This window comes from Dendrobates tinctorius, unplaced genomic scaffold (assembly GCF_039654945.1).
Source record: "Dendrobates tinctorius isolate UK_male_01 unplaced genomic scaffold, ASM3965494v1 ptg000004l, whole genome shotgun sequence".
NCBI lineage: Eukaryota > Metazoa > Chordata > Amphibia > Anura > Dendrobatidae > Dendrobates > Dendrobates tinctorius.
Genome location: NW_027361672.1, coordinates 38,914,396 through 38,938,586, shown reverse-complemented (window position 1 = coordinate 38,938,586; position 24,191 = coordinate 38,914,396). Strand labels below are relative to the sequence as shown.

Genomic DNA, 24,191 nt, shown 5'->3' with positions numbered 1-24,191 from the left:
CAGAGTGGGGTCGCTCTGGAATTGGAGCTGTTTGCACCAAAGTTCAACCACATTTGAACTGACAATGCAAGTTCTTGACTACATCATATGATCGGGAATCATCACCATAAACCTCTTTTATGTCATCAAATGTCTCCTTTGGTATGCGGCCAAGGAACTTGATGACTGTTCTGTATTCCACTGGGTCCATTATCAAGCATCACACCACTTCAGCACCTGTAAAATCAAGACCGTTATCAGTTCTGAGTTGCAAATTGGCACGTAACCTATAGAGAATTATGTCATTACACATGTGCAGTTTCAGGATCCTGTGATAAATAGAAGTGGGTCAGGGAAAATCTTTAATGAATGCCCCTCGTATGAATGAACTTACAGTATGTTTCTGCAGATCAGAGTATGTGTGTGTGTGTATATATATATATATATATATATATATATATATATATAATTATTATAATGTTATATCCCATTCAGCTAATGTGTGCAAACTGTAAAGCGCTGTGGAATTTGTTAGCGCTATATAAAAATAAAGATGATTATTATTATTATTATTCAAGGCTATTAAAAGAAAATCTGATCACAATTACAGTCATGGCCGAAAGTGTTGGCATCCTTGAAATTGTGCCAGAAAATTAAGTAATTCTCCCAGAAAATGAGTGCAATTACACGTTTTGTTATACAGCTGTTTATTTCTTTTGTGTAGAACAACACATAAAAAATAAGAAAAAAGGCAACTTGGACAGAATTTCACACAAAACCCTAAAAATGGGCCGGACAAAATTACTGGCAACATCAACTTAATATTTGGTTGCATACCTTTTGGAATAAATAACTGCAATCAATCGCTCCCTGTAACCATCAACAAGCTTCTTACACCTTGCTCATATTTTAAGGGTGCCTTTTCCCAACAGCAGTTATAAGATCTCTCCACCGGTGGTCAATGGGATTTAGATCTGGACTCATTGCTGGCCACTTCATAACTCTCCAGCGCTTTGTTTCCATCCATTTCTGGGTGCTACTTGAAGTATATTTGGGAAGACCCATGACCTATTAAGCAAACTCAGCTTTCTAACACTGAGCACTACATTGCGACCCCAAATCCTTTGGCAATCTTCAAATGTCATGATGCCATGCACACAGTCAAGGCACCCAGTACCAGAGGCAGCAAGCAACCCCAAAACATCTTTGAACCTCAACCATATTTAAAGATAATAATTGTGGTAGATCAGCTCACTCGGCAGCTTAATGAGGTAGTTAGAAGAATGCTTTTCATTTAAATCTTCAGCTGGTTTATTAAAACGTGTATCATAAACCATTCCAAAACAAAATAGGCATATTCAACCTTGTTGGCATAAACAAACAGCACTCAAAAAAGTCTGTATAGCTGCAGGGTTCGCCCGCCCAGAAAACAGGGTTCAGCTTCAGAGCAGACACTCCATTAGTCCAGAGGCTACATTTTTTACCTCATGGGCCACATCTTAGGGTGGAGATTGTCACGATCCATTTTTGGATTTGTGGCAGCTCTGGTTCCACGATGATTTAAATGTAGCTTTTTTCCTTTCAGACCAGCGGGGGTTAATGTCACTTTCTCTTGCTGGCCTGATGCATCAGCTGACTGTCGGTGATAGAGCAATCTGTATTGACCAAGCCTGGAGAAAGGAGCCCTCTCACTGCTGTGGTGTGTCAGCTGGTTTTGTGGAGTCCGTGGTCTGGGTGCCTTTCTTCTGCTGTGCGGTGCTTTGCAGCAGAGGAGGCTGTCATGCTAAGTTTGGTGTTTTTTCCTCATCTGTCTCGTGTTTGTCACTGTCACCTGTGTTGTTCCATCTGCAGTGGTGATGCTAGCGCCCTTGCCGGCCAGTGCACTAGCCAGGGCAGTGCTATGTGATAGCGAGGGACAATGTTACTGATGGCGGGGGGGACCCACTTAGGGTGTTAGAGGAGTACAAGATCAGGCTCAGGTTTGAGCAGGAGGTGTCCATCCCTCATTTCCCTATCAGTAGGAGCTTCCTCTCCCCATTTCCATCCCGTTGTGTGTGTTGTGCCATCCACCCACTAACCCCCCCCTCCCCGTTTGGTCATTACGTATCGTGACAAAGATATGGTGAAAAAACCTGGCCATGTCATGGCCGATTAACCCCTCTCAGCACATAACATGCTGGAGCAAACTTCCAGGTTAATATGTTTCAATGATGTTAGCTTCAGTGATATCTTCCCTCCAGCATAATACCAGTGAACCTCTTACATGATAAAGAAGACAAATGTTTGTGTGTTCATTTTCATTTTATTCTGTTCCTGTTATTTTTTTGCAGGCAATATGAATGTAATTACAGAAAGACATGGAACTATTTTCACAATTGGCATTAACAGACCTGAAGCCAGAAATGCTGTAAATCCTGAGACGGCATCCCTGCTTGTAAAGGCATTTGATGAATTTGAGAAGGATCCATCCCTAACAGCGGCTGTTCTCCATGGATTAGGTGAGTGTTAATTTATTAAAACATAAAAAAGCCTCATATTGATAAGGGTACGTTTTAGTTTGTTTTTTTTTTTAATATACATCTATTTTAGTCGGCCCCTTTACAAATTAATTTTGCACTAAGCAGATTGTTGGCGATTGATTTTATTATGTTGCTGTGGAAAGACACTGCAACATTTAGGAAGCAGCTACTGAGGAGATGGACTTTGAATGTGAGTTACAGGTAATCTAGGAGCTATGTGGGAAACTAATTTTAGTCCACATGTATCAGCAACATTGTGACTTCGCTAATTTAATAGAGTTCTTTCTTTTGTTTTTCTCTCTCTTGTCGCTGAACCCTAAACTTTGCAACGAACTTCCATGACTTCCATAACTGTCTGGTACGAACCCCTAACTTTTAAGTTATGATTTGCTCATCTCTAAGGCAATGGGACAATTATAAGGTTAATAAAAAGTGCCAGTCAGATAAAGGATGTACATGCTGTAGCAAGGTCAGACTAAAGGCCCCGTCTCGCATAGCGAGATCGCTGATGCGTCACCGATTTTGTGACGCAACAGCGATCTCGCTACATTTGATGCATAGCGGCGACCGCCCAATCCCCCCCCCCCACTGGATATCGCTGATCGTGCTCAAATGTCCTGGGCCATTTTTTCATCGTCGGCGTCCCACTGGCCAGCGCGAATCGCTGTGTTTGACGCTGATAAGCGACCTCATTGGCGACACAGAACTAAGGGACGCAGGCTGGAATAGTTCAGAATAGCTGCTGTGTGACAACGCACCAGTGATCCTTACCAGGTCGTATCGTTGTCGGGATCGCTGGTGCATCGTTGAAGAGATCTGCCTGTTTGGCAGCTTACTAGCGACCATGTAGCAATGCACCAGCGATCCCTACCAGGTCGTATCGTTGTGGGGATCGCTGGTGCGTCGCTATGTGAAATGGGACCCTAAGGTGTCTGGGGCCCACAGGGGGAATTGACTCTAGGGGTCCATCCTACAGCTATAAGCAAATATCAGTTAGCCGTTATTCATGTTATAGTGGAGCATCGACTGTACAAGACAGGCGTCTCCTGCACATTTACTATGCAAACCCTATAACTGCGATGTACAACTACGATAGTTTGCATTAAAGGGCCTCTTTTAATAATAGCACATACAAGGGAGAAATACCACCACACCGTGACTTGACCAACCGAATCACAATACTACATAAAAGGAAGAAATACCGTGACCAGACCACATAGTAACCGAATAATACTTCATAAAAGGAAGAAATACCGCCACACCGTGACCAGACCACATAGTAACTGAATAACACTACATACAAGAGAGAAATATCACCACACCGTGACCAGACCACATATTACCACCACATAGTGACCGAATACTACTATATACAAGGGAGAAATACCACCACATCATGACCAGACCACATATTACCACCACTCGTGATAAAATAGCTGCCGACCTAGCAGAGGCAGGTGGCTCATGCGAGTGCGTCTATCGTCACTGTCATGCGTTGCCTGCAAGAGGCACACACTCGTCAGCCGCCGACTTCTTTAACTATTGCAGCGGGCCCCCTGTACATCCTGCTCAAGGGCCCACAACGGAATGCACTGGTGTACGCTGGGCCAGTCCGACCCTGTGCTGTGGGGAATATTCATACAGGCTATTACTTAATACATGGGTGAAAAAGACACATCTATCATAAAAAATATGTATATTGTGCTTCTTTATTATTTCCTCCTACTATTCTTAGTTTCACCCATCATCTTTTTGGAACCTGTGCTATCCATTATTTTTACAGATAAGTCATAGACCTAATACAATCACTGTGCTATTTCACATGTCCTAATTTTTTGTGGACCAATTGTCTGAAAAAAGAAAATTGAGGCTTTCTCTACTTTAATTTGTGTTATGGATCAAACTTGGCAATGTGAGTCAGTGGACCCGTAAAGGAAAATGCATGGTACATACTGTAAATGACATCCATGTGCTGTCCAGATTTTACTGTTTAACGTGTAGGGAAAGCCAAGTTTACTTTTTTCATACAATAAAAAAAAAATGGATGCAACAAGGATTGTAAACACTGACACACAGATAATAAAACCGTGCAAAAAACTCCGACTATTTTTCACGTATGAAAAAACCCTGATCTGTGAAATTGGTCCAAGGCTATGTGCTCACTGTGTCTGTTGGACACCGCCGAGTATTCACAGGCAAAGCCACTTCTGGAGAGTGCAGGCTGTCATTTCTCCGGCAGTTTTGTTGGCATTCTCTCATCGGCTCTACCACTGGCGTCTATTACTCTATACTGTGAAGTTTAGAGAGCTGGAGGCCTCCCAGCGGAAGCCCCCCAAAGAATGAGCATGTCACTTTTTTAACCACTTCAGGGTTTCCAAACACTAAAGCAGGTAAAAGACCTGACGTGAGGCAGGACGTGTGCACAGCAGCGTCGTTTCTACATTGCTGTGCATCATGTTCATTTTATTGGACGATTACACAGGGTTTTCTCACGCTGACTCCACGTGGAAGACATCGGGTGCACATACTTTTAGTCTGCAGGCTTTACAGCTAAGTCAAAGCTGTAAAACTTTTGTGCGACAGCAATTCACAGACAAGTAAGAAGTATCTTCAGACCCTTGACTTATATGGGGACTGTTGTTGTGTGACCATTGTTGCTGTGCAATTATAATTTATGAAAGTTAGAAATCATTTTAGTACATTCTTGATAATGTAATTAGCACTTACTGTACTATCTCAATATCATGTCCACATAGTAAAAGCAGTGCTAGCAGTCAGGGAATCAATATAGTTAGCACTAACAGTACTATCTCAATATCATGTCCACCTAGTAAAAGCAGTGCTAGCAGTCGGGGAATCTGCCTTGCTCTTCTAGTACAATTTAAGTGAAATATCCTCAAATTCTAATCGTTTTTTTTAATAAAGGTTGGGAGTTTTATTGAAGGCGCGTTTGTCATAATTCACCACTAGGTGTCAGTGTAACCATTGCACTTCGTGTATGCAGTTTTGAGCTCCATCTCTAAATATTTCAGGCATTAGATTGTGTAATTCTTTCACTGATATAATAGAAAGCAGGGCGGTTTGCCTGCTTCCTAGGTACACACATGTACAGTGCTCTCTGCTGAGCATATTGTTAGGGTTTCTGTTAGTCACAGAAAAACCGTATTCCCAGGGACACCCCGATGGAGCTGTTCACTTGAAGGAAGCTGGTGGACATTGTCTAGTCTCTGTCCTGGCAGTGTTCATCTTTTTCATACATGCACAAAAATGTGCTCTCCAAAGTTTTTGTGCATGTCAAAAAAATTCAGATTCACTTTGGATTGCTAATAAAGTAATTGTGGTCTACGGTGTACAATTAAGTAAGAGTGATCCAACAGTCGTGAATACAATAAGAAAAAGGAGTCATCCAATATTTGTTTTTATTTCATTAGTTTGAAAATGGGCCATAAAAAAGAAAACAATAAAACCACGCAACTACGAGACCCCTTGCCTTTCCTCCAGCTGCCGGTCTAGACAGTCTCCTGGCTTCTTCATCTGTCAGGCTTCGGGCGACAGTGATTGTCTGTAGCGGTTACATTCCACTTGAGTCATAAGAATCAGTCTCTTAGCTTGTCCTTCCAGCTTGGATAGAATATAACTGCTAAGGCCAAGCAGTGGCCAGTGACTGGCTGCAGAGGTGACCTGATGCCTCCCACATATAAAAGGAAGCTAAGAGGCTTTGGGACCACTGTGGGCTTATTCATAGGCTATGAAGACATAGCGGTGTGGGACCGGAACACATTTGAGATGCACTGTTACAAACTGGAAGTTGTAAAGGGCTTCAGTCTACCCAAAACGATGGGCAAGTCAACAATGAAGTCACTGGATAAGTTCTTCAAATCGAAGGAACATTTCACTAGTGACAAAGACACGGCTCGTACATAGTTTGGTCTTTTCTGTGGTAACATACAGATACGAAACCTGGACTATAAAGAAGCAGGACAGAAGAAGTATCAACACCTTCAAAATGTGATGCTGGAGAAGGATGCTGTTAATACCATGGATATAAGAAGATCAAACCAATTTTGGAACAAATCTAACCAGACATGTCACTTGAAGCATGGATCACCAAGCTACAGATTGCCTACTTTGGGCACATCATAGGAAGACGGCAGTCACCGGAGAAGGACTTTATGGTCAGAAGAATAGACGGAACAAGGAGAAGAGGAAGACCAGCAACCGGATGGCTTGATGCTTTCAAGATAATGTCTTAGAAGACCCTGGTGGAGCTATCTAGGCTTGCACAAGATTGATCTTCCTACAGTTCATTCATCCATCAAGTCACCATGAGATCGAATCAAAGGCCGTTTAAAAAAAAAAAAATAATAATAATAATATAACCCTTTTAATATGCATATTCTTATTTCCTACAATTCCTACACCCAGTCACACTCAGAATATTGTGCCCTGGTATGTTTTTGATATTTGGAAATTTAGAATTTGTGAATGATGATTTGTGCACAGCAATGTGGAAAATGTTGCACGTATATAAATAATAGTAAAATAAATTTGTTTTTTTATATATATAAAATAATAGAAATGACTTAATGCCTACAAAATAATTGTATATACAGTGGGTACGGAAAGTATTCAGACACCTTTAAATTTTCCACTCTGTTTCATTGCAGACATTAGGTAAATAAAAAAATAATTTTTTTTCTCATTAATGTACACTCTGCACCCCATCTTGACTGGAAAAAAAACAGAAATGTAGAACTTTTTGCAAATTTATTAAAAAAGAAAAACTGAAATAGCACATTGTAGAATTATCACCAAAAAGTTCTATCTTCGTCTCATCAGACCATAGAATCTTATTTCTCATAGTCTGGGAGTCCTTCATGTGTTTTTTAGCAAACTCTATGCGGGCTTTCATATGTCTGGCACTGAGGAGAGGCTTTCATTGGGCCACTCTGCTATAAAGGCCTGACTGGTGGAGGGCTGCAGTGATAGTTGACTTTGTGGAACTTTCTCCCATCTCCCTACTGCATCTGTGGAGCTCAGCCACAGTGATCTTGGGGTTCTTCTTTACCTCTCTCACCAAGTCTCTTCTCCCACGATTGCTCAGTTTGGCTGGATGGCCAGGTCTAGGAAGACTTCTGATGGTCCAAAACTTCTTCCATTTAAGGATTATGGGGGGCCACTGTGCTCTTAGGAACCTTGAGTACTGCAGAGATTCTTTTGTATCCTTGGCCAGATCTGTGCCTTGCCACAATTCTGTCTCTGAGCTCCTTGGCCAGTTCCTTTGACCTCACGATTCTCATTTGGTCTGACATACACTGTGAGCTGTGAGGTCTTATACATCCAGGTGTGTGCCTTTACAAATCAAGTCCTATCAGTTTAATTAAACACAGCTGGACTCCAGTGAAGGAGTAGAACCATCTCAAGGAGGATCACAAGGAAATGGACAGCAAGGGACTTAAATATGAGTGTCTGAGCAAAGGGTCTGAATTCTTATGACCATGTGATATTTCAGGTTTTCTTTTTTAATAAATTTTGCAAAAATGTCTACATTTCTGTTTTTTTCAGTCAAGATGGGGTGCAGAGTGCACATTAATGAGAAAAAAATGAACTTTTTAGAATTTACCAAATGGCTGCAATGAAACAGTGAAAAATGTAAAGGGGTCTGAATACTTTCCGTACCCACTGTATAGGACTAAATGTTAGCGCTTTTACTTATAGTAGTTGGGATTTGGTGTCATGTTCAGTAGTAAAGCTGATAAAGCAGAAAGGACCAGATTCCATGTCCTCATTAAAAGCAGCTCATGAAATGCTGTAGTCAGTTTTTGACTCTGCTAAGCTTCAATTTTACAAAAAATGTGAGCTGAGTTGTCTCAAAAAAATGGTTTGCCATCAGGAGCTGTAATTCTACCCTAAACACACTAATTCCAGTAGTCATTCTGACGTATTCGCAAAGGGGCCAAGTGTAAGTTTCCATGTTCTTCCATCACTTTGGTTCATACTGAGATACAGGCTCCTTTTTTCGGTATTTGCAAAGAAAATATGCCTTGCACCTTTTGTTACATGACCAGGAAGTCAGAGCGCTGAGCTGGGAAGCTATTAAGGTTAAACTTTCCTAAGAATCTTGTTTTTATTATTTCACATCCTACATTTTTCATCTGTGGAAAGAAATCATTGATAATTGGCCACTGATTTCTTGAAAGACCTGCTCAGAAGGGTTTGTTGTGAATGCAAACAAAGTGACATCACTGGTGAAATCATATTTAACCCATTCTCCTCGGATGGCTATTTATATACTACTTGTTAGATAGTCTTAGCGGATCACTTTATTAAAGGGGTTGTCCCATAAATGCCATTTTAGTTCTTCAGCAGACTCCTGCGGGATGAAGAACTCTTGGTCATGTGCACATGATGTCATGGGTCCTTCTAACCCAGAAAGCTGCACCGATAATGCAGGGCAGGCATTATCAGTACAGTTTCTACTTCCCCAAAGCAGTTTGCCTATAGACTGATTGGCCCACTGGTAATTTGCCCAGCTGGGCAGATTACCAGTCATTGCTTATTGATGACCGCAGAGTTTTTAACTGACAAGCTATTTACTGTACTGTAATAATACAACATGCCATTACATATTGCATATGCCTTTTGTCATTGGTCTACGTTAGGAAGGCTCCTTGATGTGTGCCGTACCCACAACAAGCTCTCCAAGATATACAAATGTATAAGCATACAGTGGCATACATCATCCATGCTGTCCTTTCGTAAAAAGCTTTTACATTGGTATATACATTTTCTGTTATAGGCTTTTGCATAAAACAGATTCTTTCTTGTATAGTTGAAAAAAGGCCTGCCAGCGCATACCAATGGAGGCCAAAATAGCACGCTTTTAGCCTACCGCCATCAGTTAAATTCAGCCTTTTGATGTAAATGTCAGGGGCTTTTTCTCAGTATATACCCCAAACGTAATGTGTGCATATCCTAGGACAGTTTACCCTTATATTAGTATTCACGTGAAAGAGTAGTTGTGGTTTGTGATTGCTAGCTTATTTTACGTCGTGTTTTAGTAGTGAAATATATCTTGTTGGAAAAGGCAGAATTTGGTGCAATAACTTTCCAATTAAAAGATCTTTTCTTGTTTACACCCTTCTCTAATTCTACTTCATTAGCAAAGTGCCAATATTTTAATCTGTTTCCATTTAGAAATGAGTTGCAGCTGCTGTGAGGTATCTTGAGATCAGCTGGTTTGAGAAAGTTCTTTTGTTTGACGTAGTTATATGTCACAAGGGTTCCAATTTTGTATCTGCTTAATATATGTATACTTGTTATAAATGTACCTCTGGGGTTTGATATTATACACAAAATCATGCTCAGAAACTGTATCAATATGGCTTTTATTTTATCAAGGTCTTTTAAAGGGTTTTCCAGACATAAAAAAAAAAATAAATAAAAACAATCTGGCTGTCCTTTTATTAGGAGTCTCCAAACCACATGTTATCTTTTTTTCATTTGTTTTTTTAGCTCTCCTGCGGCCATCCTTCTGGTCTGTTGTTGTTTACATTCTGTTCTCTCCTGTGCCTCTACACTACATTTCCTTGCAGGCAAAGATGTATCTGTCCCACAACTGCCTCACACCCACCCTCAGTGCGCACTCCACCTACAGTGCACCATCCTGAGACTCCAATACAGTCTCAAGATGGATAAGTCGCTACCCACATGTTTTCTCTTGCTAACTTTCCTAGTAGTGAGATTCTCCTGCCGTGAGTAATGTTCCTGGTGCTGACACTAGTACCACACAGGCTCAGTGTACTGTAGGGGAGTAATGAGTCATTTAATATATTCATTTATTTAATCTAATGCAATCTAGTACTCAGGAGTGCACTGCACCATCACCTCTGGCCAAACTCTCTGCCTGATAAGATTATTATTATTCTCTGTGGAGCCGGCACTGCTCCCGTGTCTTCAGCTCTCTCACTCCTGGTATACATTCTCAGTCACTCACAACTTGCCAGGATCACAAGCCATGCCCAACATGACATAGTTCAATGCATGCTGGGAGCCCCACCCCTTGCTTTCAGGGCTGAGCCCCACCCCTTGCTTTTAGGGCTGAGCCTTGACACCCCCCCCCCCCCGCACTTGCAGGCTGTCCTTGACTGACTAGCTACTTTCTGTTCAAAGCACAGATAGCAAATCTCTGTGCTTTGAATGCACTGTAGCAGGAAATAGGGAGCTGGACGTCACTTGACAGTGTGTGACAGCTCAGTTCCAAAGTAAAATTTTAACACTAAGTAAACTATGAAGATTCTTAATTTCTCATCCGCTTACAATTTTTTTTATATTCTGTTTTCCAAGAAAACATCTGTAATACTACAACCTGTTATATAGCAAGCACTAGCACTATATTATGTCTGACATTTAGTGCATGAGTTCACTTATCTAAAGCACCACTGTTTGTTTTTTTTTTTTCTTTTTTTCAGCGCTGGAGTGGCGCTTTACATGTAAGCCCCTAGTCATATACTCATCCTCCGGCGTCTTCCCCGTTATTCAGTATCGCTCCGATCCCTCGGTGCCATCTTGTGACAGTAACTTCTGACTGGCTAGAAGTCAGAAGTTATGTCACAAGAGCTCAATGCAAGTCTGAGTGCCAGAATGAGGCTCTCGTAGACTTGTATTGAAAAGTGTCCTCTGCGGTGCTCCATGAAACACTTGAGCTACCATAGACTTGTATTGAAAAGTGACCTCCACGGCGCTCCATGAAACACTTGAGCTACCATAGACTTGTATTGAAAAGTGACCTCCGCGACGCTCTATGAAACACTTGAGCTACCATAGATTTGTATGGAAAAGTGACCTCCACGGAGCTCCATGAAACAATTGAGCTACCATAGCCTTGTATTGGAGTGCCATGGAGGTCACTTTTCACTACAAGTCTATGGTAGCTCAAGTGTTTCATGGAGCGCCGCGGAGGTCACTTTTCATGAAACACTTGAGCTACCATAGACTTGTATTGAAAAGTGATCTCCGAGGTGCTCCATGAAACACTTGAGCTACCGGCTGGTCACTTTTGAAAGGACACAAACGCGGTTCACACTGGAAAAGGATGAAGGCGTCAGCAGGTGAGTATCAGACAGGGCAGGAGAATTACATTTAAAGCACCACTCCAACAGTGCAATAAAAAAAAAATGCTGAAGTGGTGCTTTAAGACATCCATACTACTGAGTGGGACCCCCAGCAATCAGCAAGTTTTCAAATGTCCTGCGAGTAGATGATTATGTGGTAAGTTGGATGTAACACTTTTATAGTTTGGGGGGGTGCCTTTGTTGTCCACTTCATATGCTAAATAGTTTGGTTTTTACAAAAAAAAGTAATAATTTTTTCAGAAGTGACTACAAATCGTTTGTTTGCAGTGCAAGTTAATTTATGTGGTTTTGTTTCTCAGGGGGCAATTTCTGTGCTGGTTTTGATTTAAAAGAAGTAGCTAACAATGCAGGCTCCCTGAAGATGGAACTGGATGTCACTAGGGGACCTGGACCCATGGTATGTTAAATGGTTTAAAGCGCCAATAAAAATATCCTGAGAAACACATTAAGCTGTTTTTGCATATTGTCCATTTCTCTGCAGGGACCTTCTAGGATGCAGTTTTCTAAGCCAGTGATTGCTGCTGTAAGCGGGTATTGTGTGGCTGGAGGACTTGAGTTGTCTCTACTGGCAGACCTGCGAGTTGTGGAGAAAAGTGCAACGTTTGGAGTATTCTGCAGACGCTTTGGTGAGTTTCTGAACTTTAGTTGGGTTTCAGTCATTTTCACTATTGCAATGTCATGTACTAGTAAATAATTTCTTATCGACAGTCATAATGCCTGTAAACTAACTAATCATATGCTTACATACACTAATATTTTATTGGATTCTGCTTTTATCACATTTTCTTGGTATACCTCACTTCGGCCCCTAGAGAACAGTATGGCAAAGTCTGCTACTGTTGGGCAAACTTCTTTATCAAACTGCTAAAAAGAGACTGGCTCCCTGCTGAGGTAGGACAGGGCAGGAAGTGTTTCACTCTGGCAGGCACTGTGAATGGGTGGGACTGTGGCTGTCACTTCTATGGAGACTCCATACCATGACTATTATTACAAGAGCACGGTAATTGATAGGCCCCTAGGGCTAGTTTTGTTAGAGGAAATTTAGCTGGCAATGTTATAGAAGACTGAAGTTGATAATTGTTAAAGGGAATCAGTCAGAAGGTTTTTCACAATATAATCTGAGAACAGCCATGAGGTAGAGGTTAGATCGTGAATTCAGCAAGGTGTCACTTACCAAGCTGTGTGCTGTTGTTTAAATACAGTGAAGATTTTGTCACTAGTCCAACTCCGCCCCCTCCTGTGATGAGCAGCTCTCTGTCAATAGACAATGTACATACATAGCCTGGTAGGGGCGGGGTTAGCTCTGTCAGCTGTACTGTATTGCTAAATCTAAAATCTCTGAATCAGAACTGCTGCACCCAGTAATCTAAGGCCACGTTCACGTGCAGTATATAGTCAGTTTTTACCTCTTTTACCCCTTTTTTTTTGGCTAAGGAAGTAATCACTGCACTCTATCAAAATGGCTGTTGCTGTTTAATTACAATGTAAACCTGTCCTAGAATGCTTATAGGACAGATCCATGTGAGCATATACTGTAAAAGCTCCCTTCATGTGTAGGAACAAGTGCTAACAGTGGATATTATTATACTGGAGATACCAGGTTCTGAGGTAAGAGGCTGCTCACACTGCTGTCTGCCCTGTCTGTCTCATCTAATATTGGAGATAATAGGGGTTCTGATAACAGGAAGATTCTCATACTGCTGTCTACTTTGTATATCTGATTTAATACTGGTAATACCAGGCTGCTCACACTGGTCGTGGCTGCTCACACTGCTGTACACCTTGTTTTTTTTTTTTAATAATACTTGAGATACCAGTGATGTTAACATAAGAAGATGTTGATCACACTGCTGTCCACCCTGTGTAACTGATATAATAAGGGAGATACCAGGGGTACTGAGGTAACAAGAGGCTGCTCACTACTGTCTGCCCTGTATATTTGATCTAAAACCAGAGATACCAAGGGTGCTGAGGTAAGAAGAGGCTGCCCACACTGGTGTCCCCCACGTATATCTGATCTAATACTGGAGATACAGTGGGGAAAAAAGTATTTAGTCAGTCAGCAATAGTGCAAGTTCCACCACTTAAAAAGATGAGAGGCGTCTGTAATTTACATCATAGGTAGACCTCAACTATGGGAGACAAACTGAGCAAAAAAAATCCAGAAAATCACATTGTCTGTTTTTTTTTTTCATTTTATTTACATATTATGGTGGAAAATAAGTATTTGGTCAGAAACAAGCAATCAAGATTTCTGGCTCTCACAGACCTGTAACTTCTTCTTTAAGAGTCTCCTCTTTCCTCCACTCATTACCTGTAGTAATGGCACCTGTTTAAACTTGTTATCAGTATAAAAAGACACCTGTGCACACCCTCAAACAGTCTGACTCCAAACTCCACTATGGTGAAGACCAAAGAGCTGTCAAAGGACACCAGAAACAAAATTGTAGCCCTGCACCAGGCTGGGAAGGCTGAATCTGCAATAGCCAACCAGCTTGGAGTGAAGAAATCATCTGTGGGAGCAATAATTAGAAAATGGAAGACATACAAGACCACTGATAATCTCCCTCGATCTGGTGCTCCACGCAAAATCCCACCCCGTGGGGTCAGAATGATCACAAGAACGGTGAGCAAAAATCCCAGAACCACGCGGGGGGACCTAGTGAATGAACTGCAGAGAGCTGGGACCAATGTAACAAGGCCTACCATAAGTAACACACTACGCCACCATGGACTCAGATCCTGCAGTGCCAGACGTGTCCCACTGCTTAAGCCTGTACATGTCCGGGCCCGTCTGAAGTTTGCTAGAGAGCATTTGGATGATCCAGAGGAGTTTTGGGAGAATGTCCTATGGTCTGATGAAACCAAACTGGAACTGTTTGGTAGAAACACAACTTGTCGTGTTTGGAGGAAAAAGAATACTGAGTTGCATCCATCAAACACCATACCTACTGTAAAGCATGGTGGTGGAAACATCATGCTTTGGGGCTGTTTCTCTGCAAAGGGGCCAGGACGACTGATCCGGGTACATGAAAGAATGAATGGGGCCATGTATCGTGAGATTTTGAGTGCAAACCTCCTTCCATCAGCAAGGGCATTGAAGATGAAACGTGGCTGGGTCTTTCAACATGACAATGATCCAAAGCACACCGCCAGGGCAACGAAGGAGTGGCTTCGTAGTAAGCATTTCAAGGTCCTGGAGTGGCCTAGCCAGTCTCCAGATCTCAACCCTATAGAAAACCTTTGGAGGGAGTTGAAAGTCCGTGTTGCCAAGCGAAAAGCCAAAAACATCACTGCTCTAGAGGAGATCTGCATGGAGGAATGGGCCAACATACCAACAACAGTGTGTGGCAACCTTGTGAAGACTTACAGAAAACGTTTGACCTCTGTCATTGCTAACAAAGGATATATCACAAAGTATTGAGATGAAATTTTGTTTCTGACCAAATACTTATTTTCCACCATAATATGCAAATAAAATGAAAAAAAAAACAGACAATGTGATTTTCTGGATTTTTTTTTCTCAGTTTGTCTCCCATAGTTGAGGTCTACCTATGATGTAAATTACAGACGCCTCTCATCTTTTTAAGTGGTGGAACTTGCACTATTGCTGACTGACTAAATACTTTTTTTCCCCACTGTACTAGGAGTGCTGAGGTAACAAGAGGCTGCTCACACTGGTCTCTGCCCTGTATATCTGATCTAAAACCAGAGATACCAAGGGTGCTGAGGTAAGAAGTGGCCGCTCACACTGCTCTCCATCCTGTACATCTGATCTAACACAGGAGATACAGGGCTGGTCACACTTGTAGTGGCTCAAATGTTCCTTAAAACAGATGCATCAGATCACATTTACATCGTGGATGAGGATGAGGAAAAAGCCAATATGCTAAATGACTTTTTTTTCAACAGTATTTACACAAGAAAATCCCATGACGGATAACATGATCAGGGATAAAAATTCTCCATTAAATGTCACCTGCTTAACCCAGCAGGAAGTACGGCGGCATCTAAAAATCACTAAAATTGACAAATCCCCGGGCCCAGATGGGATACACCCCCAAGTACTGCAGGAATTAAGCACAGTCATAGGTAGACCATTATTTTTAATCTTTAAAGATTCCATAATAACAGGGTCTGTACCATAGGACTGGGGTATAGCAAATGTGGTGCCAATATTCAAAAAGGGGACAAAAACTGAACTTGGAAATTATAGGCCAGTAAGTTTAACCTCAACTGTGGGTAAAATCCTGGAGGGTTTTCTAAGAGATACTATACTGGAGTATCTGGAGAAGAATAACCTTATGACCCAATATCAACATAGGTTTACAAGGGACCGTTCCTGTCAGACTCATCTGATAAGCTTTTATGAAGAGGTAAGTTCCGGACTGGACCAAGGGAATGCAGTGGACGTGGTGTACATGGACTTTTCAAAAGCTTTTGATACAGTGCCACACAAAAGGTTGATACATAAAATGAGAACAATGGGGATAGGGGAAAATATGTGTAGGTGGTTTAAGAGCTGGCTCAGGGATAGGAAACAAAGGGTGGTTATTAATGGAGCACACTTGGACTGGGTCACGGTTAGCAGTGGGGTACCACAGGGGTCAGTTTTGGGCCTGCCTCTTTTTAACATATTTATAAATGACCTTGTAGGGGGCATAGAGAGTAGAATTTCAATATTTGCAGATGACACTAAACTCTGCAGGGTAATCAATACAGAGGAGGACAATTTTATATTACAGGAGGATTTATGTAAACTAGAAGCTTGGGCTGATAAATGGCAATTGAGCTTTAATGGGGATAAATGTAAGGTCATGCACTTGGGTAGAACGAACAAGATGTATAATTATGTGCTTAATTGTAAAACACTGGGCAAAACAGTCACTGAAAAAGACCTGGGTGTATGGGTGGACGACAAACTCACATTTAGCGGCCAGTGTCAGGCAGCTGCTGCAAAGGCAAATAAAATAATGGGATGCATTAAAAGAGGCATAGATGCTCATGAGGAGAACATAATTTTGCCTCTATATAAGTCACTAGTGCGACCACACTTAGAATACTGTGTACAGTTCTGGTCTCCGGTGTATAAGAAAGACATAGCTGAACTGGAGCGGGTGCAGAGAAGAGCGACCAAGGTTATTAGGGAACTAGGGGGTCTGCAATACCAAGACAGGTTATTACACTTGGGGTTATTTAGTTTGGAGAATCGAAGGCTTAGGGGTGATCTTATTACAATGTATAAATATATGCGGGGACAATACAAAGACCTTCCTAATGATCTTTTTACTCCTAGACCTGTGACGGGGACAAGGGGGCACCCTCTACGTCTGGAGGAAAGAAGGTTTAAGCATACTCACAGACGCGGATTCTTTACTGTAAGAGCAGTGAGACTATGGAACTCTCTGCCATATGATGTTGTAATGAGTGATTCCCTACTAAAATTTAAGAAGGGACTGGATGCCTTTCTTGAAAAGTATAATATTACAGGGTATATACACTAGTTTCCTTAATATTGCGTTGATCCCGGGAGCTAGTTTGATTGCCGTATGTGGAGTCAGGAAGGAATTTTTTTCCCCAATGTGAAGCTTACTGTTTGCCACATGGGTTTTTTTTGCCTTCCTCTGGATCAACATGTTAGGGAAAGTTAGGATAGGATATGGGTTGAACTAGATGGACTTAAAGTCTCCCTTCAACCTTAATTACTATGTTACTATGTTACATTTGCCATTAATACTGAAGTCAATGTACTGTCTAATAGGGAAGGGGGGAGACACCGACTATGTCACTATGCATTCTGACTACTCAATAATGGACTCTTCTTACTCTGTGGTAATTCCTGTAATTATACCTCAGCACAGATAAGGAAAGGTTCATAGGACCATATTGCAGCTATATTTTTGAATCTGTAATTTGGCTCCCTTTCTTTGGTTTTGTGATGTAAACCAACAGCATCATAACTGCTCTTTTAAAGCTGTTTGTACTCATCAGGAGACCCACAGTTGGGCCAGCAATCTCGGACTTAATACAGAAGAGAAAGTATTACTGCAGTATGAGTGGGTGAACCTGCCCAAGTGAGTGACAGCTGGTGACATCACCCACCAGTGGTTGCCCGTCTACTCTTTTCTGATGCCAGAAGAGGAGCTATAGGTAATGGAGGAGAGGTGTATTGCATCTTTTTATTTTTTGTTTTTGCTTCCTCCATATAGCTTGATGCCAATGGAGAAAGGCTGGACTACCCTTATATACATGCTCTAATAAAATACTGCCAGCTTTTATTTGTCTAATATATTGCTGCAGATTAGCCATACATTTTGTAAGGTAGCGCTGTCATTCAGGTAGGGGACACTCGCTTGGCAGCCAATAAATCACGCCGGCACAGGTTTCTTAACATAACTCCAACAGTCCATGCGGTTTATTAGGCATCATAAACCAGGAACAGCAACAGAAAGTTCATATAAACAGCATAGCGTACATGCCAGAGCTTCACTCTGCTTATCCTGTGGTGCAATGTCCAGTACACAGGCTCTTCAGCCTCACAGATTTCTCACCCCGTCAGGGTTTACCTCATGGCTGCTTCTCAGTGCAGACATACATTCCCTCCAGGAAACTCTCACACACACGTCTCACAGGAAGGCAGACCCATCTTCCTTCAGTCGGTCTCACGTCAGCCCAGACGAGACCTTTCATACGGACCAACCGGGTCCCAGCATTCACTCATGTGACCTACCCTTGCCACCTTATATGGTCCGTAGCCACGCCCACCGGGTCACATGGCTATGACCGCATCACAGGTCGTACAAGCATTCATACATTCTTTACTATGGCGTTCTAGCCACACCCCTGGGTGGATTTGTAGGTAGCTCTCCCTAACCCGTTGGCACGAAACCTCAGCAGTATCACTGCTGATCAACACATACACAAGTCTTCATCTCAAGACCACCCACCTTGAGATACATTACGATCATTCAGCATCCTACACCTATCAGGACACTGGAAATGCTTATACGACTGTCCTGGGACACCCACACAGCGCCCCCTAGCGGACACAGTGGTCACTACACCACGATTTGTATATGTAAAGTACGGTATATTCAGTCTTTTATTTCAGCCATTTGTATTAGGTGTCATGTTGGCCGCTCTGGGTCATGATATGTTTGTTCATAACTTCAGTTTACATATTTCTGTCAGACACTGTTTCTTTTTTGTTTGGCCGCTATGTGTCTGTTTATGTTATTTATTTGATGCCGAACATCTGTAACATGGGAGGATGCAGTTCCTTGCGCTTCACCGAACCTCATGGCCTATGTTCACATTACTTATGTGTCTGTGTTGAGCAGTCAGACTTTAGGGTTTCATTAACAAAGAAAACTGGGGTAACACATCAATGAAAAAGTTTCACCTATCCAAAATAAATGTTTAATTGTCCACCTTAACAGCATAGGCCCAACTGAGGTGTAGAAGACTTGGTGTATACATTTACCAGTGCTCCCTTGTTCATTGCAAGGTAAATGGTTGTTGACAATTCTGATAAGCTAAACTTAGCGCCTGCACCACCACATGCAAACAGGGAGGACTACGTACATGACTTCTGCTGCTCTATGTTTACAGTCACGCGGTCTGTTTTCAAGCCACACAAGCAAAATACTGCATTTTTATGTTTTCCCTATTTTGACAACTGTGGTTGACACATCTAGCTTCAAATTTTCCAGAAGCAGTGACACATTCTGCCTTCCCGCTGTCCCTTACTTTGAGAAGCATGTGGTTACCGGCCCAACCATATCTCTATCATACACCTCTTTGCTGATTTACAAACTTATAAATGTAATAAATTAAACTTTGCCTGATAGTACTTTTACTCTTTATAGACAATAGATTCTGATCTATAAATTAAAACAGGGATCATGGGGGTTCATGTATTTTTTTTATATTTTTTTTTTTTTTTTTTTTTTAGTTTGAACAGCCATTTAAAGAGTAATTTCCATTTTCTCATGAGGGTATTATCTGATAGTACTTGTAAAAACAAGCACTTTTCCAATTTAATGTGTATTACAATTTGCAGCCGGTCCTGACTTGTTAACACTTTTATTTTCATTACAGTTCTTTGCTTAGAAGACCGACCACTGCTGCTCTGCTATCTGCTCTGTAAACACTGCCGTAAGGTTAGCATGTGTCCCAGCGATCCTGGGCAGCTTCAGAGCAGCGCATCCTAGAAAACAGCTTGTAAGCACTGCACACATGGTGGTCAGTTTCCGAGGCAACGAGATATAAAATAAATTACTAATATCTCGAGAAAAGCTGCAAGTTTTAATAAACAGTAAATTTCAAAAGTGTTTTTTTTTCCCAAGACCTATCCAACAATACCCATCTATGAAGATGGTAACTATTTAAGTGTTAATAGTCACTTTTCATCTTAGAAATAATTTAAAAAAAAAGAATAAAACATGCTGCTTAACAAATAGAGGCTATATGTAAATGATCGTTAAAGGAAACCCATTAGCAGGCTAACTACTCTAAGGGTACCGTTACACTTAGCGATGCACCAGCGATCCCGACAACGATATGGATCGCTGGTGCATCGCTAAGTGGTCGCTAGTGAGCTGCCACACAGGCAGATCTCACCAGCGACATCGCTGGGGTCGGGGGTCGCTACTTACCTGTCAGACGCGGCGATCCTGACGTCCTCCCGCCCGCGTCCACGCGTCGCTCGTCGGCGCCACAGGAAGCCCAGCAGGAAGCGCCCGACAAGAAATGATCCAGGACCTTCTCGCGCGACCAACGATAATCAGCGGGGGAGCCGGCCGGAGGTAAGTATCACATGTAGCGATATCGCTAGCAATATCGCTGCTACGTCACAAAATCGGTGACTTTACAGCGATATTGCTAGCGATATCGCAGTGTGTAACGGGCTTAAGTGTGACTGGCATGATTTAGGATATGTTCATTGTTCACTCACACCTCAGTGTAAACTCAGTGAACGCACTCTGTGCTTATGCCAAAAAGCATATGGCATCTGTTGAGTTGGTATTTATAAGTATACTTAAAAAAATAGAAAAGAAAAGTACATATATTACATATCCAGGAAAAACCGCAGCACTGCCTAAAAGAAGACTGGCAAAGCTTCCTGTCAAACATATAGTAATCCATAAAAGGAGGCAGTACAGCCAAACATTTCGGATTTTAAAATATTTTTTTCAAGCTGGTGATAATAAAGTATTCTAATTTACTGAGATAATGAGTTTTGGGTTTTCACTGGCTGTAAGCCACAATCATCAACATTAACAGAAATAAACACTTGAATAGATCACTCTGTTTGTAATGTAAACTCTATTGTAAACTCTATATAATATGAGTTTCACTTTTTGTATTGAAGAACTGAAATAAATTAACTTTTTATGATATTCTAATTTAGTGAAAAGCACTTGTAGCTTGGGCAATCTCCAAAACACATGGAGAAAGTCCTGCACCTCCCAGTCACAGATTGGACAGCTTAGCTGTCAAAGCACTGATAGCTCAACACGCCCATCCAAAGATTGGACAGCCGAAGTGTCAATCAAAACACTGACAATTCTGCATGACCCAGTTTCCATAAGACTGCATAACAATCACTCACTGAGCAGTGGAATCGTGACAGTATCCCCTCTTCTAGGCCAGCATGCCCTCAGTTTTCCTAGGAAACCTGCGATGGAGGACCAGTCCAGGCCATTGGCATGTACAGCTCAAGCAGGGACCCAGGATCTCTCCTGCGTTCCTTATCCTCTCCAATGAATGAGGTACATGAGGGAATTAAGGACTTTCTGAGAATCAACAATCTTTTGCACTTCAAACTGCCACTGACAGAAAACCGGCACAGGTGGATATGAAGAAGACAAAACCGAGTGGTAGTTGTAATTTATTGAATACACTTGGAATGCGAAAATATGTAGCATTTTTTAATCAGAAAGCCACAAGGTTAACTACCTCCAAAGTCTCATATGAAAGATTAAATTTAGGACACAATTTTTGCTGATGGCACTTTGAATTCAATATTTTTGGACGAAACCTATACCTTATCACCAGCCTTGAATATGGAACCCAATAAACGTTTCCTGGTTTTCCCACCAGACAAAGGCAAATCAGTAATGAAATCCATGGACAAATGAGTCCATGGTCTTTCTGGTATAGGCAATAGCGCTAATTTCCCAAGCTTTGGTTTGGCTGGTTATGACAAACTTTAGCGCATGTGCTAACTTCACAAGCGAATACAAAACCTTTGATGTTGTTAAGCATGGATGGCCACCAAAAGAGTCTACATATATCTTTCTGCTTAGCAGTGACCTTGGGTTGAACACTCAAGATGGAGTCATGAAACTCTTGCAACAGGCAAAATCTTTTATACACGGGCACAAATAATTTAGATCCAGGAGTAGTGGAAGGAGCCAATGACTGGACTTTGCGAATCTCGACCTCCAATTCATGGGACACCATAGAAATTACTATACCCTGAGGAAGAATGGTGGAAGGATGTTTTGGAGGAGAAACCGAATCAAGACTGCGTGACAAAGCCCTAACATTCTTGGACCATTGCCTGATCGTGATGGAAAATTTGAGTCTAGAAAAAAGTCCCCTGGCCTGTCTTGAGGTTAAATGTTTAGCATATTCAATATGTTACATTTTCATGATTCATCACAACCGTGACCTGATGAATAGCTCCCTCTAAAAAATGTCTCCATCTTTCAAAAGCTAACTTGACAGGGAGCAGCTCACGGTTTCCATCATCATAATTTCTCTCAGCAGACTAAAATTTGAGGTCTCTACCTCAACGATGAACGGTTTCTAAAGATTGCGTTGAATCAAAACTGAAGCAGACATGAAGCACTCTTTTAGTTTATTAAAGGTCCCAATGGCATCCAACCACCAAACCTTAAGATCTTCCCCTCTAATAAATTTTCTATAGTAATTGGCAACTTTTTTAAAAATGCTGTAGTGATTTTAAGGTCAGGAGGTTGAACCCGATTTATTATAGCCTGCTCATTCCCAAGAACCATCTTAAACCCTTCAGCAAATACAATGAACCCTAGAAATGATATTTCTTGGAAAAAGTACACTTATCTAATTTGGCAAACAAAGAATTTTCCCTGATTCATTGTAAAAAAAAAACTAACATGCTCATAGTGTGAACTCGGATCAGACGAAAAATTTAGATTGTCATCAAGGTATACCACAGTAAATCTTCCAATAATATCAGAAAAAATGTCATTAACAAAATTCTGAAAGACAGCATGTGCTTTGGTTAAACCAAAAGGAATGACAAGATTCTCAAATAGACCCTCAGATGAAAACAATGCTGTCTTCCACTTGTCACCCTCCCGTTTACATTTCAGATTATAAGCCCCTGTAAAATGAAGTTTAGATAACCATTTAGCCCCAGTAAGCTGATTATGGTTGGGGATGAGTGGAAGTGGGTTGGTATTTTTAACCATAATTTTGTTTAGTTCACGGAAATCGAGGCGAGGCTTTGCCCCCCCATCTTTTTTTTCACTAAGAAGAAACCATAAGCTACAGTCGAGGACCAAGGATGGATATGACCCTTCTGTAAACTTTCATTTACATATTCTTTCATATCAGTCCGTTCAGGTCCTGAAAAATTGTACAGGGGAGCTTTAGGCAATTTGGCGTTCGAAATAAGAGCAAAAGCACAATCATAAAGATGATGGGGAGGTGGTATCTCTGCCTCTTTTTCCAAGAAGTCTTTCAGGTACGCTGGAAGACCCTTCAAAGTAGCAAATCAAATTTCATACACAGCGAAGACTTTTCTTATGGCAGTTGGGGCTCCACTTGACAATATCCTTTTGACACAAATCAATAACAGGATTTTGAAAAAGCAGCCTTGGAAACACAAACACAAACCCAGCAGGTAAATTATCCACAACATACCATGAGATGGACTCAAAGTGTTCCCACTTTTATTGTGAATTCCTCATTATCAGCTGGATAAAGTTCTGGAGTGACAGTGTTTTGTCAATGGTGACAATCTAAATGGATTTTTCCAATCTAATGGTCCCAAATCATAATTTAAGAAAAAGTCCAGAATCAAAGTTTGCGGCAGACCCCCCACAGTCAATGAAAGCAAGTACTGCTAACCACAGGTTTTAAAAACATAGTTCCACCTTCAATAGTACTTTGAGGAGTAAAAAGGTACCTGGAAGCCTGGGTGACCTATCAATAATCACCAATTCTTTCCATATTTTGCCGACACCTTGTTTGCTTGAGGGCGAATTGAGTAGTTCTTGAGATAATGCCCAGCGTGACTAAAGTAGAGGCAGAGTCCCGAGATCGCACCAAAGTTTCCTCTCCACAGTCCGAGATCTGGCTGCTCCAACCTCCATTGGTTTCATCTTAGGTAAAGAAATGGACTCAGGGAAACATAACCGAAACCCCTGTCCCTCATCTTGTCTCTCCTGAATTCTACGATCTATACGAAAGGCGTGGACTCCCCCAAAGAACAGGGTGGAGAATGCAAAGCCAGAGTGTCCTTAAGAGTATTCGTAAGGCCACGGAGAAACTGACACCTGAGAGC

General features: G+C 41.6%; 1 protein-coding gene and 1 long non-coding RNA gene across 14 annotated transcripts in view; one reads left to right on the top strand and one right to left on the bottom strand.

The window, feature by feature from the left end:
- Positions 1-24,191, bottom strand: part of LOC141083020 (uncharacterized) — a 169,510-nt gene that overhangs the window by 24,267 nt on the left and 121,052 nt on the right. The window lies entirely within an intron of this gene.
- LOC141082965 (enoyl-CoA hydratase EchA19-like) overlaps positions 1-24,191 on the top strand; it is a 112,966-nt gene that overhangs the window by 64,533 nt on the left and 24,242 nt on the right. For all 12 annotated transcript variants that reach the window (XM_073567134.1, XM_073567108.1, XM_073567071.1 and 9 more), the window contains 3 exons: positions 2,310-2,477; positions 11,932-12,029; positions 12,114-12,258. In XM_073567134.1, coding sequence (XP_073423235.1) covers positions 2,315-2,477; positions 11,932-12,029; positions 12,114-12,258 — 406 coding nt within the window. In that variant the 5' untranslated portion in view covers positions 2,310-2,314. The remainder of the gene's footprint in view (positions 1-2,309; positions 2,478-11,931; positions 12,030-12,113; positions 12,259-24,191) is intronic.